Source organism: Oncorhynchus mykiss, chromosome 15, assembly GCF_057628025.1.
Source record: "Oncorhynchus mykiss isolate SJ-2025 chromosome 15, ASM5762802v1, whole genome shotgun sequence".
Lineage (NCBI taxonomy): Eukaryota > Metazoa > Chordata > Actinopteri > Salmoniformes > Salmonidae > Oncorhynchus > Oncorhynchus mykiss.
In genome coordinates this window covers 37,043,004-37,058,498 of record NC_143036.1, presented here as the reverse complement: position 1 = coordinate 37,058,498, position 15,495 = coordinate 37,043,004, and the positions used below count along the sequence as shown (strand labels likewise).

General features: G+C 42.5%; 1 protein-coding gene across 37 annotated transcripts in view; it reads left to right on the top strand.

The window, feature by feature from the left end:
• LOC110490717 (supervillin) overlaps nt 1–15,495 on the top strand; it is a 149,892-nt gene that overhangs the window by 21,185 nt on the left and 113,212 nt on the right. For 3 of the 37 annotated variants that reach the window (XM_090199990.1, XM_090199974.1, XM_090199960.1), the window contains exon 1: nt 512–592. The exons of 33 other annotated variants lie outside the window; for them this stretch is intronic. In XM_090199990.1, the coding sequence (XP_090056116.1) occupies nt 586–592 (7 nt within the window). In that variant the 5' untranslated portion in view covers nt 512–585. Of the gene's footprint in view, nt 1–506; nt 593–15,495 lie in introns of those variants that run through there. One more of the 37 variants, XM_090199961.1, reaches the window with a different exon arrangement.

Here is a 15,495-nt window from a genome sequence, read left to right as displayed (position 1 = left end):
TAACTCTTCTCTGGGGAGAATCCTATAGGGCCAGAGAGAAACACACAGCAGACTAAAGGTGTGTCCTAATAGCACCATATTTCTTACATAGTTTTGGTCAAAAGTAGTGCTATATATATATATATATTAGGGAATAGGGTGCAATTTCGGATGCAGACTAGCTGTCTAATGGCCGTCCGAATAGACAGGTGACAGCAGGCCAACCTTTTCCTGTCACCGTCAAACCCTGTCACCGCCCCATGGCTTTGTGGGTCGTGTTGGCTGTGGTTACTGGTGGGGAGCCCTGGCCTGGCTGGCATAGGTTGTGTGTTCCAAATGGCCCCCTATTCCGTTTATAGTGCTCTACTTTTGACCAGGACCCGTAATGCTCTGGTCAAAAGTAGTGCAGGGAATAAGGGGCCATTTGGGACGCACACAGGAACTGGGAACAGCCAGTTAGTTTCTCCCCCCAGTCTGGTTGTCATGTGACTTAGCCCTGCCCTGCCTCCCTCTTCTCTTTCTTTCTCTTCCCACTCTGGACCAATCTGGCATCGGAGGTTGTTTGTCAGAGGACAGATCTACACCGTTCACTGAGACAAGGGCATCATGAAAGGTAGGCTTCCGTGGCTCTTTAGGGTTACCAGACGCAGCAGCCTTTTTGGGCCATGCATAGGCCTCCTCCTCTCTTTCTCTCCATGTCTCTGTGTCTTGTTACTACTGTTCATCCACATTTTGAGCTGACATATCTGCATGTTAATGCACTGTTAAATGTAATTTATTTTCTGTGGCTGGCCTGGGGCTACCGAGCAAAGTGGCAGGCTGTGGTGGGAAAGGAAGGGGTCTGGTTTGTGTAACTGATTTTGGCGTCTGTTGGGTAAGCATTTAGGTCAGAGAGGGGTGGGTGTTTTTGGGGAGGAAGGGGGGGGAGAAAAATGATATGAGAGCAGGGAGAGCCTCCTGCCGGCACTGAAGCCTGCTCAGATAAGAGGCTCTGACACACATGGCTCCCAAAAACCTCTCCTCTTCTCTCTCCCTCTATGCACCAGTTCTTTGAAGGCTTATGTCTTCTGCAGCCTTATCTCTCTGTGTCTGCTTCCATGTGGGGTTGCTGTATTTTGTTGGAATTGTGCAATCCACAGCGTCTTGTGCAGTAACTGGTGAACTTACATACACCCAGCCAGTCTGTCTGAAGTGTGGTGGGTTACTGGGGTTGAGATGGGAGTACATCTGTATAGTACTTGTAAAGGGATACTCTTTTCTTTATCAGAGTGCTTCGGCTCCCCTGGTTGCTGAATAAGCAGTGTCTAAGTGTGCTTCTGGGTCATGGTGGAAATGTTGAGGTGTCATAATAATCGTGGGGGTGGAAAATTTGCTGGTGTTATGGAAAAACAGAAGGGTAGTTGGCTAGCTATTTGCTGTGACTGGACAATTTGTCTCAGTCTCTGTTGTGCTGACTGTTCCCATGTGATCAACTCTGGGCATTTTTGTAATTAGCATTCTGCCCTGCCTCACAACACAAAGTTAAATTGAAATCTCATTCGCAACTCTCTCCACCATGTGTCTACTGATCCCGTCTTTGAGCGATGCCAGATGTTTGAAAATACCGGGACATGTTTGATTTTATCAGAACAAAGGCTTTGAGAACGGTGATCAGCAGCAGCTAATGAGCGCTTGCCAGAGAAGAAGCCAGTGAGACAATGTTTTGCATCACCCAGAATGTGTACTCTCGAGCAGGAGCGATGACTAGGCTACTACTAGTAGGCCAATGCGTTTTTTTACTCTATTGCAAGCTGACTGAAAACGTTTATTAGGCTGCTTTGAGCTATGACTCGTTCTAGCTATGTTAACAATCCATCCACATCATCACATTGTTTTCGCGAGACAGCGTGGTGGTATCGAGAATCTTCACGACCAAGTGAAAAATCTTGTAGTGTGTGATACCTAGGGTTGAATGGCGGGAACCCGGTTACCGAGATTTACCGCCCAAAACCACACCCCTTTCCCGGGATAAATAACTGCGAGAAACCAGGAAATTATAAGTAAATTATTTGTATAAACAGCGTGATGTGAAATGGAACTGTTAAATTCTATGCAATGTCTAAATGTGCCTTCTCTCTGCTCTCATATGATCAATCATCAACGCTCAGGGTGGGGACCGACAGCCCATCTCGGTATGCATGTAGGCTTATCATCTCATCATGGTATCTTTTTTTCTTGTGACAGGTAGGCCTAAATTTGCTGCAGCATAGCCTATTCAACAGTAATATAAGGACCGAATGCACGTCTGATTTACACATCTCCATCTGGCTTTCGGAGGTCACTTCATTTTTTTTTTTGTAAAGATTATATTTTTTAAATTGTAGCTGCAGAGTTTTAAAACAGCCTATCGCTCGAATAGCATTAATTGAAATCAGTGCACGTGCGAGCACTCTCACGCAGTCTTTTTCTACAGCAATTCTGTTCAAATTGCATCCAAAATAGATAATCTTGTTCAAGATTGATATAGATACAGTACCTGTCAAAAGTTTGGACACACCTACTCATTCAAGAGTTTTTCTATATTTGTACTATTTTCGACATTGTAGAATAAATAGTGAATATATCAAAACTATGAAATGACACATGGAATCATGTAGTAACCAAAAAAGTAGTAAACAAATAAAATATTTAATATTCCTCAAAGTAGCCACCCTTTGCCTTGATGACATATTTGCACAATCTATGCATTCTCTCAAAACGCTTTATGAGCACTGCTTTTACAACAGTCTTGACGGAGTACTCATATATGCTGAGCACTTGTTGGTTGTTTTTACTTCACTGCAGTCCAACTCATCCAAAATCATCTCAATTGGTTTGAGGTCGAGGGATTGTGGAGGCCAGGTCATCTGATGCAGCACTCCATCACTCTCCTTCTTGGTCAAATAGCCCTTACACACCCTGGAGGTGTTTTGGGTCATTGTCCTGTTGAACAAAAACAAATGATGGTCCCACTCAGCACAAACCAGATAGGATGGTGTATCGCTGCAGAATGCTGAGGTAGCCATGCTGGCTAAGTGTGTCTTGAATTCTAAATAAATCAGACAGTGTCACCAGCACAGAACCACTACACCTCCTCCTCCGTGCTTCACGTGGGAACAACACATGCGGAGATCATCCGTTCACCTACTCTGTCTCACAAAGACACGGAGGTTGACACGGAGGAACCGTGACACAGAGGAACCAAAAGTCTCAAATTTGGACTCATCAGATCACAGGACAGTTTTCCACTGGTCTAATGTCTATTGCTTGTGTTTCTCAGCCCAAGCAAGTCTCTTCTTATTGGTGTCCTTTAGTAGTGGTTTCTTTGCAGCAATTTGATCATGAAGGCCTGATTTCACGCAGTCTCCCCTGAACAGTTGATGTTGAGATGTATTTCTGTTACTTGAACTCTGAAGCTTTTATTTGGGCTGCAATCTGAGGTGCAGTTAACTCTAATGAACTTGTCCTCTGCTGCAGAGGTAACTCTGGGTCTTCCTTTCCTGTGGTGGTCCTCAAGAGAGCCAGTTTCATCATAGTGCTTGGTGGTTTTTGCGACTGCACTTGGAGAAACTTTAAAAGTTCTTGAAATTTTCCAGATTGACTGACCTTCGTGTCTTAAAGTAATGATGGTCTCTTGTTTCTCTTTGTGTATTTTAGCTGTTCTTGCCATATTATGGACTTGGTCTTTTACCAAATAGCCCTATCTTCTATTGGATCGAACGCATTAAGAAGGAAATAAATTCCACAAGTGAACTTTTAACAAGGCACACCTGTTAATTGAAATGCCATCTAGGTGACTACCTCGTGAAGCTGCTTCAATGAATGCCAAGAGTGTGCAAAGCTGTCATCAAGGCAAAGGGTAGCTGCTTTGAAGAATCTCACATAAAATATATTTTGATTGGTTTAACACTTTGGTTACTATATGATTCCATATGTGTTATTTCATAGTTTTGATGTCTTTACTATTGTTCTACAATGTAGAACATGGTCAAAATAAAGAACCCATGAATGAGTAGGTTTGTCCAAACTTTTGACAGGTACTGTGTATATTGAACAAAAATATAAACATAACATGTAAAGTGTTGGTTTCATGAGCTGAAATAAAAGACCCCAGCATTTTTCCATGTGCACAAAAAACTTCTGGTTTTCTATACATTTGTTTACATGCCTGTTAGTGAGCATTTCTCCTTTGCCAAGATCATCTATCCACAAAACAAGTGTGGCATATCAAGAAGCTGATTAAACAGCATGATCATTACACAGGTTCACCTTGTGCTGGGGACAATAAAAGGCCTCTCTAAAATAGGCAGTTTGCCACAGATGTCTCACGTTTTCAGGGAGCCTGCAATTGGCATGCTGACGGCAGGAATGTCCCAGAGCTGTTGCCAGATAATTTAATGTTAATTTCTCTACCATAAACCACCGCCGTCATTTTAGAGAATTTGGTAGTACGTCCAATAAGCGTTACAAATGCAGACCACGTGTAACCACGCCAGCCCAGGACCTCCACAGCCGGCTTCTTCACCTGGGTGAATCTCCCGAGACCAGCCACTCGGACAGCTGATGATGAAACTGAGGAGTATTTCTGTCTGTAATAAAGCCCTTTTGTGGGGATAAACGCATTCTCATTGGCTGGGCCTGGCTCCCCAGTGGGTAGGCCTATGCCAACCCATGGCTGCGCTCCTGTCCAGTCATGTGAAATCCATAGATTAGGGCCTAATGAGTACTTCATTTGAATGATTTCCTTATGAACTGTACCTCAGTAAAATCATTTAAATTGTTCCGTTTTGCTTTTTATTTTTGTTCAGTGTGTATACATCTCTCCGTATCCTAGCCTACCTCTTTCGGTAAATAATTTCAATGCAGTATTAGCCTTATATTTAGCTAATGAATGATGGGTTATTCATAATAAGCTTATAATTTATAGACTCTGTCTCGTGCACAGTGCGCATGCACCTGTGGTCTGCTGGCCTCTCCTTAAAACATGCTCCTTAGTTATTGGAGTCCCATGCAGGAAAAGCTAGACTAGAGTAGTTAGCTAGACATGTTTTGTTCTTGCATTTCTTATACCAATAGACTATTTAAAGAGGGATGCAAGTTCTTGTTTGCCCAATGTTAAATACAGAAGCCAAGAGAGTGGGCAGGCAGGAAGGCAATAGCAGTTCTTTCAGACCCACAGTAATGATTTTAGCATGTAAATCTTGGTGGGGCAAAAAAACCTCTACTTTTTAGATACTTGCCAGCAATACCACTAAATAATACATTAATTGCACTATAATGGTGCCCACATACTGTTAGGGCCTACATAAAGCTGTCCCGACAGCAGAGCTTTCTTTTCAGCACCATGGAGTGAATTCTTACCATCGCCACACCTGGCTATCAGCGGAGCCTTGTCTGGCAGCAAAACAGTTAATTCAGCCTCATGTACTGCTTTTTTAAAAGTAACATAGCTGATATGGCTGACTTGCTTTGGCAAATATGGTTTCTACTGACAATTGAGATGTACAAACTATGGCATAAGGGAACGACAAGCGCATAAGAGCCAATCCGTTATTTCAATTAAGACCTTAATGAGCGAGCTACTGTAGGACGGACGTAGTCAATAAAACTACTTGTTCAACACTTTTTTTGAAATGTACAGCGACAGAATTCAGAACATGCGGCGTTCTTACAGTATTCTCCCTGTACACCAAGTTAGAAGCATAGGATAAATAAAGGGGTTATATAAGCAGTCAATGAAAGCTCTTAAAATATTCAATTACATTTCTCTAAAACAGGCTATAGGCTACATGTGCACCACCAAGTCAGAACAGTAGGCTAAGTTATGAGGGGGGGAAAGTGATCAAATTATGCAACCCTAGTGACACCCTGCCTGTGCCAGAACGTTTAGTGTGTGCACCATTACGTTGGCAAAAATAACCACAGGAAAGATTGTTTAATGTGAGGGGCTCAGCGACATTACGATTTTGAAAGTCGTGTAGTGGTTGGCTACGAAAGTGCTAATATTTCCCCTCAGCTAATTTGTCTGTGAGTCAGTTTCCTCTCCTCTGCCTTCTAAGCTAACCGTTGCTAACCCACTGAGAGAAAGCACAAAGCGATGCGCCTTGCCTCTGTGCTGAATAACCTCAAAGCTCTGGCCTCATGCCCAGGACCCAATTTCCCAACCAACTGACAGAACATAAATCAGCTTCAGGGTTGACGTTTGTAACTCAAAGCTAAACAAATCAATAAAAAATATGTTTTGAAATACAGTTAATTCATGTTATTGTTGAGCCAGCCGTTGGCTAAGTAAAGGGGGATTCTCAGTCAGTATCTGTCGGTGAACACCAGAGGGTACTGTTTGATGATGAGAATCTCTTTGAGTGGCAGGTGATGGGGGTCAGTTCAGCTTTGTGTTTCCTGGTGACTATTTAGGCTCTGTGTTGCTTGCTGACTTATTGAGTACTTTTCCTGGGATTTGAACCTAATAACGGTCAACATGTCTTTTCATTTAATGGGTGGATGGATTGGATGGATTTTGTCTGAAATTCTGCTCATTTTCTCATCTATTAAACATTTGATCTCCGTACAGTTTTCTGTTTCCAAAGCTATAATCTGTAACAAACAGAGTGGACTGCATTTTGTGCACTTTACCCTTTGCCCAAAGTTAAAAAGAATGCGGTGTTTAGGAGAACACAGGCGAATTGAGTTATTGCACATGCGCAATTCAGTGTAGCCATTCCCTAACAGAAATTTGACAAATAAATGCTAGAACTCGCCAATAGGATCTCACTAGCTTGTGCTTGGCTCTGCCCACCACGTTGCTTGTTCTGCTCGCTATGATTCATTTTCTTCCATTGGAAACGACAGGCTCTGGTGTCTTGCGATGGTTCTAAAAGTATCTGGCACGGAGGCTGCCTTGGCAACAGGACAATAGTGTTTAGTATTGGCCCACATCCAGAACATGCCCTCACCCTGTCATCGACACGGGACAGATTTAACCCACCACATCAACCCGAAACGCTATGGCAAACCTCATCTTTCATCACTTCCTATAGGCCAATATGTTACACGAGTTACTGCCTATGGGTTGTTATGATCTTAAAATAGTGGTCCAGTGAACTTTTCTCTTAATGCTTTTGGAGCCATGTGAGACCTTGACTTACATATTGTTGTCACCTGTACACCCTCTGGAGAGGGTAGTAGTTTTCACTAGTCATTAATAAAGTATATCAAAGGGATTCTGACAAGATGGCTGCCTCATCCTTAAACACTACATAATGACTAAACCAGCAACATTGAGAAAATAATAGCTAGCTAGCTACTGTTAGTTTTTTTTTAAGTTGGTGGAAAGTCTGTGTTTTAAGTGTTGAAAGTTTGGTGTCAATCCGAGAGTGGATTCTTGCCCTGTGACCGCTGACTTGTTCCTTTTTTTGTGTTGAGACTGAGCAAGAGAGAAATATATTTCTGGGAGATTGAGGGCTATCAAAGCTCCAGCATTGAGGCCATCAATGGCTGCTGGCGTATCCAGTTATAACCTAGGACATGAATCATGGTATATCTCTCTCTGTCCTGTCCTCTTCTATCCTCTCTGTCTCCATGTTTGATTGGCCTGGCATCGCCAGAGTGTAAAAGCAGCTTTCTAAATTAGTCAGCTCCCTGAATCATGCCTGTTGCAGACGAAGCTACCACACATGCTTTCCTGAGAGGGGGGTGAGCAGGGGGGAAGGTGGTCATCGTTCCACTGGTGCTGGCTACTCGTGCCTCATGCCACTCCTGTCAGTTGTCCCGCAAGCCCTCCTGTGCTCAACTGTGACTTTTTTTTCCAGACCCACTGTGGAACTACCCACCCAAACTAGGTACTACTACCAACAGACCTACCCCAGCCCAGGCATTACTCTGTCACATCTAATGTAGCCTGAGAGGAAAACTTGAGCCAAGTAAGTAAGGAGTTGAGTTGCTGACATGGCAGGAGAGAGTTTGTGCTGAGAAGATAACATTTTTAGTAGACTCATTGAAATACTTACTGGCTTCTAAATGCTTTTATACGGTTTGAAGCGAAAGCTAGCTGGGCTGTCTGTTATTCTGTGTTCAGTGAAGAAGTGGTCTGATTGATATGATAGTTGGCTGGATAGCTCTTATCAATTTGATCGCGAGCTGGCCCAATCCTTATCTATTGGAAGGGAACTGGTTTATAGAACCCATTCTGGTTCTTGCGGAACATTCCCAATTCCCTGCCAGAACCTGGCTGTTTGACTTGGAGCTGATTAGCAACTAACCTAGCCCAGGACCTTGTTTCCTCTGTGACAGGATTCTGACAAGATGGCAGCCTCATCCTTAAACACTACCAAGTACATAATGACTAAACCAGCAACATTGAAAATAATAGCTATTATTAATAGCTATTATTACCTCTTAGTAATAGATGATATGCACAGGTATAGGTGAGCTTTGAATTGGGCAAACTCTATTGTCTGATTTTAAAAAGACAATTGTGCACTTTCTGTTGATCAGTATAGCTCCTTATGTATACAACATTTTATATATACACTACCGGTCAAAAGTTTTAGAACACCTAACAGTTTTTCTTTCTTTTATGATTTTCTACATTGTAGAATAATAGTGAAGACATCAAAACTATGAAATAACACATATGGAATCATGGCTACCACAGCATTCTGTAGTGATACGCCATCCCATCTGGTTTGGGCTTAGTCCCACTATCATTTGTTTTTCAACAGGACAATTACCCAACACACCTCCAGGCTGTGTAAGGGCTATTTTATCAAGAAGGATAGTGATGGAGTGCTGCATCAGATGACCTGGCCTCCACAATCCCCCGACCTCAATCAAATTGAGATTGTTTGGGACGAGTCGGACCAAAGAGTGAAGGAAAAGCAGCCAACAAGTGCTTCGCATATGTGGGAACTTCTTCAAGACTGTTGGAAAAGCATGGTTGAGAGAATGCTAAGAGTGTGCAAAGCTGTCAAAGGCTTTGCCAAGAGTGTGCAACGCTGTCAAAAACCCTTGAATGAGTAGGTGTTCTAAAACGTTTGACCTGGGGTGTGTGTGTACACCTACTCATTCAAGGGTTTTAATTTTTACTATTTTCTACATAATAGAATAATGGTGAAGACATCAACTATGAAATAACACATGGATTCATGTAGTAACCAAAAACGTGTTAAACAAATCAAAATAGATTTTATAGTTGAGTTTCTTCAAAGTAGCCACCCTTTGCCTTGATGACAGCTTTGCACAATCTATGCATTCTCTCAATCAGTTTCATGAGGAATGATTTTCTAACAGTCTTGAAGGAGTTCCCACATATGCTGAGCACTTGTTGGCTGTTTTTCCTTCACTCTGCTATGGTAGCCATGCTGGTTAAGTGTGCCTTGATTTCTAAATAAATCCCTGGTAGTGTCACCAGCAAAGCACCCCTACGGCATCACACCACCTCCTCCATGCTTCACGGTGGGAACCACACATACGGAGATCATCCGTTCCCCTACTCTGCGTCTCACAAAGACATGGCGGTTGGAACCAAAAATCTCACATTTGGATTAATCAGACCAAAGACAGATTTCCACCTGTCTGTATATTGCTCGTGTTTCTTGGCCCAAGCAAGTCTCTTCTTATTAATGGTGTCCTTTAGTCGTGGTTTCTTTGCAGCAATTTGACCATGAAGGCCTGATTCACGCAGTCTCTTCTGAACAGTTGATGTTGAGATGTGTCTGTTACTTGAACTCTGTGAAGCATTTATTTGGGCTGCAATCAGAGGTGCTGTTAACTCTAACTTATCCTCTGAAGCAGAGGTAACTCTGGGTCTTCCTTTCCTGTGGAGGTCCTAATGAGAGCCAGTTTCATCATAGCGCTTTATGGTTTTGCGACTGCACTTGAAGAAACTTGAAAAGTATTGACTGACCTTCATGTCTTAAAGTAATGATGGACTGTCGTTTATCTTCTTATTTGAGCTTTTCTTGCCATAATATGGACTCAGCCTTATTTGGTAAAAGACCATCTTCTGTATACCACCCCTACCTTGTCACAACACAACTGACTGGCTCAAACGCATTAAGAAGGAAAGAAATTCCACAAATTAACTTTTAAGAAGGCACACCTGTTAATTGAAATGCATTCCAGATGACTACCTCATGAAGGTGGTTGAGTTAATGCCAAGAGTGTGCAAAGCTGTCATGAAGGCAAAGGGTGGTAACTTGGAAGAATCTCAAATCTCAAATATTTCATTTGTTAACATTTCGTTGGGGTTACTACATTCCACATGTGTTATTTCATAGTTTTGATGTCTTCACTATTATTCTACCATGAAGAAAATGGTAAAAATACAGAAAAACCCTTGAATGAGTAGGTGTGTACAGCGCCTTGCGAAAGTATTCATCCCCCTTGGCGTTTTTCCTATTTTGTTGCATTACAACCTGTAATTTAAATTGGACATACACAAAATAGTCTAAATTGGTGAAATGAAAAAAATAACTTGTTTAAAAAAAAAATGAAACAGAAAAGTGGTGCGTGCATATGTATTCATCCCCTTTGCTATGAAGCCCCTAAATAAGATCTGGTGCAACCAATTACCTTCAGAAGTCACATAATTAGATTGCACACAGGTGGACTTTATTTAACTAAGTGTCACATGATCTGTATGTATGTAATGTAATGGTATGTATGTATGTGATTTTCTGGATTTGTTTTTTCATTTTGTCTGTCATAGTTGAAGTGTACCTAATGATGAAAATTACAGGCCTCATCTTTTTAAGTGGGAGAACTTGCACAATTGGTGGCTGAATAAATACTTTTTTTCTATATATATATATATATATATATATATATATATATATACACACACACAGTGGATACACTGCCGATATTGCAGGTTTTCCTACTTACAAAGCATGTAGGCAACCTTCCTCACCCTTGGACCACTCCTTTTGTTAATTGAGTTTCCAGTCTCTGGGAATATGTTTTCGTTTCTTTGCCAGCAGCATATTATGGTGCTACAGTTGGTTTGGTATGCCACGGGAACAGTCTCCTACCCGCTGGCTTACCTTGTGTTCTGTTGACTGTTCTGGCCCTTCAGTGGATGGAAAAGAGATACTAAGTGTTTCCAGTATCGACATCTCTCCTAGTCCCAGCTCTTCCAATACACTAAACAACGGGATGACAGTTCCCGGGAAGACTGTGTGGTGAGAATGGAACAGAATGGGAATAACACATGGAATACTTTAGCAAATTGGATCAGTGAAGTATTCTGGTACTGAATGTTGCGTCTCACTTGATAGAGCTGCCAATATCACAAGTGGACTTCTGTTTGTGTTTTCTGTTTTTCTCTGTGGAAATGTCTTTGTACCTGTGTGCACATTTTTCTCAGGGTGTACAGTAAATTAAAATCTCATGTCAGGTTTCAACTCTCAAGCTGCATGCTGTTGACCACCACTGTGGGGGGTAGTAGTCGATGGTGCCCTTCAGAGATCGTTCCACCTAGAGCCATTGAGCCCATTAGGCACACTTTTATCTGGTTTATTTTGGGTTAGCCCGTCAGGGGTGAGGCAACAGGGCATGGCTAGCTGTGTGTGTTCCAAATGATGGTGTTGGGACGACGTTATCTTGGTCCTCCTATTCGTGTCAGTTATGTTGAAGACCAGGCTTGGGTACAGTAAGTAGAGTCTTTTTGAAAATGTTGACGTTCGTGTGAACTGTCTTGGACATTGACATGGTCTGGTCCTTTGAACTGATACCTGGGTTTTGTGACTGGCCTTGGACCCTATAGAGATGGTCTGGGTAAGGCCAGACCACGCCTGGGTACCAGCCAGTAAACAGTGACGGTACATGCCCAGCTACTTGGGCAACACCTCACCTTATTAGGGTAGATAGAACAGTGAGCTACAAACAAGGTCAACCTACCGTCCACGCTGTGTCAGCATGCATGCGTCTGAGTGTGTATTAACTGTCCAAGGACCATTATAACAGGAAAACAATCAAGTAAATGTGGACCCGTGGTCCTTTCAGAGCTGTCTGAGGAAATGTATCAGTCCCAAATACTTCCCTATTGTGTTTATGTCCCAAATGGCACCCTCTACCCCATGTAGTGCATACATTTTTAACAGAAACATATGGGTCCTGCTCAAAAGTAGTTACCCTACTGTACATAGGGAATGGGGTGCCATTTGGGACACAGTCTCAACTGTTGGGTTGAAGGTGTACTTTGAAGTCATCAGTGTTGCCTTGTACCTTATCTCTACCGTATGTCCTCTATGAAACAATGGCCTTTTACCATCAACCAAGGTCAACTTTGATTCCCTCCATCCCAGTTCTGTACAAGCATGAGTGTGATTATCTGAATATCTTTGCCTGCTCTCTGTCTGTAGAGCCAAACGTGCTGGTCTCCTCCATTTGTTAACTTGCCAGAAGAGAGGGATATTTGTCCTGTGGGAGAAACCAGTATATCTGGACTATTTCTGAGAGAGGCCTGGGTCCGGAGTTTGAGACAAACCTGCTAAAGTTTTCCTTCTACACTACAAATTATTTAACAAACCGTGTTAACTTACAGGATTTCACACACGCCCAAGCATGCACACACTTCATCACCGGGCTTGAAATGGCAGGGGTCATTTAAAGGGCCACACTGTCGCTGGATCTCTTTTGAAGTGTTTACATAGAAATCACCGGTTTCACTGTATGCAATAATACAAGTCTTCTATGTCGAATGAATGTGACATCCAGTCATCAGTATTGTGCATGATTGGTGGGGAGGTGTGAACATGCATACATGTGCTGTTATGATGATCGAAGACCTGGGTCTGTATCCATAAAGCATCTCGGAGTAGAAAATTGTCACAAGTGCTGAGAATAGACATTTTACGCTTACTCTTATGGAGCCTCTTTAGTCGTGTGTCCCACCTATGACAGATATTTAAGACAACCCGTGAGCTGCTCTAACCAGTAGAAAAAAGGCAGTGGGTCAGTGGTTGCTGCGCCACATACAATTGCTTTGGAATTGTTGCAAGAATGTTTCTATATGATCAATCCATAAATAGATATCCCTAAATACTTGCAGAACCACAGGCTAGTAAATAATCCCATTTTTCCTGAGATTATTTAATTAACCTACGTGTTATTTCAAGTTATCCCTTTGTAGTGCAATATCACATTGTATTTATTTATTTTTAAATTGGGCATGCCCATAAGTGGGCAATTGAAGGCAACTAGGACCTATGTTAACTTTGACTGTGTTCAATGAACATTATAGACCTTTTAAAATGTTTTATGCAACATTATTGGCAAGTGAGTTGACTGTGCCAAAGCTATTTCGTTGTTAATTGTACAAATTCCACTTTTAACAACCATCAGAATTGGTTAAAAAAAAGGTAATGCATGCCTTCATATTAGCCAAGAGTTAAGAGTAGGCAAAGTGATTTCCAGGTGAAAATGACACAACGTTTTACCATTGCAACATTTGATGTACAGTTACATTCATTGTGGTTGTCTGAAGTGTGCACAGCTTGCGGTTAGATTACTACCCATTTTCAGCCATGTCAATGAGCGTCGTTGCTTTCCTTTGCGGTACCTCCAACCGTTGTGATTACTAGCATAGGTCAACTTTTATCAGTTGATTTTACTCCTGGCTCAGACTTTGTCTGGTCAGTGTCTTAACATCATCCCAAAAAACCTTCTCTGATCTGGGATTTTGTTGTTGTCTTAAAACAGGTTTTAACAGGATTCCTAGGATCTTTTCTGAGATGCTTTGTGGATACGGGTGCTGATGTCTCATCGATGGCCTGTTTCTCTTCAAGATCCCCCACAAAAAAGTGATTTGCTTGGATTGTACCTGTCAAATTACTGACATTTGTTTAGTATTACAATCTCTCTCTCTCTCTGTGTGTGTAGCATCCCACTGCTGTCTTGTCACTGGGCCAAGGGAACAGAGCAGCATACTCTTAGTACTGGAATCGAGTCAATCATATCTTGTTAAAACATGGCATTTTGATCTTTGTCAGTACAGGTACTGAAGTTAGGCCTACATAGACTAACATTGTGTTCTAGTGGTTTACCTTGAAGATTTGATTTGGGATGCGGTTGCCATATTGGGTAACCTTTTGGCTTGAATGACCTGTAATCCCTCCTAATGCGGAGCAGCAAGGTTTGACTGTAAGGCTTGTAACTGCAAATGAACATGCGCGTGTCTGCATTTTGAACTTGTGCATAAGCGTGATCTGTTTTGTGCTGTCTTGCCAATTCCTATGGTCATTCATTATTATGTTGGCTACACAGCACAAACAGATCTGGGACTGGGCTAGTTAACTGTCTCCGTGATTCGGAACTACATTGGTAATCACAGAGCTAGCTACAGTACACGGACAGGGCCAGGCATGTGTTATAGCGGAGCCTGAATCTACCTGCCCATCCTTTGGCACGGTAGGGTCGTCATATTTAATGATAGGCTTCACCACCAAGTCATTTCAAGTCCTGATGTCATCCTTAAACCAGGTGAGTAAATCACGTACAGATGCATTTTTCCCAAGGCTTTGACTGTGCCCATCGAGCAGATGGGGATGGGGGGGGGGGGGGGGGGTGGTGGTGGAAGCTGGGACAGATGATAATAATAAGGACGTTAGTCTGCAGGTCTGGTATGCGTCAGATGGTGATAGTTTTCCATGATAAAGGTGGATCAGAAGGCTCTGTTCTCCTGTTCTCTATTAGGCTGTTAGCCCCACTGTTAGCCCCACCCTCTATGTGAGCCAACCACACCTGGGTTCAAGTAGTATTTCGTTTTCGTTAAAATAATTTAGCTGCACTTGAGTGAGGTTACCCGGGAGAATGGGACCGATGGAATAGTTTCAAAAGTACAAACCCGGCCCCATTTGGGACACTAGACCGGCTCAATCAAACACTCAAAGTATCGGAAAATAAACAATACTATTAGAACCCAGGTCTGGAGCCAGCAGTAAAGGCATGAACACCAGACCATGGCCCACGTCTGTTTCTTCCCAGGCCTCTCCACAGACTCAATACTGCATTTCTCCAGTGACAGACCCCAGTCCTCTTCAACTCCTCCTCAGTCTATATGGGATGAGTGTTAAGTGTCAGTGAGAACACTGCTGTGTAGGTCTGGGGTGTTTATGGTTATTTTATGGCTGAGCTTCTGCGGCGTCCTGCTGCCACTAGAGACAGTAGAGCTGAAATGTTTTGCTTTTCAAGAAAATGTTTAGTTTCTCTCTGCTTTGGTATGGCGTAGGCTACAGTAGATGTTTCTCTTTAGCCACTTCCACGTCTCATTTGGTATGTAATTCACCTAGCTACATACTTGAAAATTAATGGGTTTTACAGTGCAAGTTAAGCAGGTCAGTCAGGTGGCAACTTTTACTGAGGATGATATGGTTACTAGCCTAGCATGTAGACTACAGACAAATGTATAGCTGTCTGTCTCACCCGCGATGTGACTTGCGAGGTCTGAAGTGCGTCTGGTGTGCATGCGGCCTAGGGCTGTGTCGATGTAATGCTTTT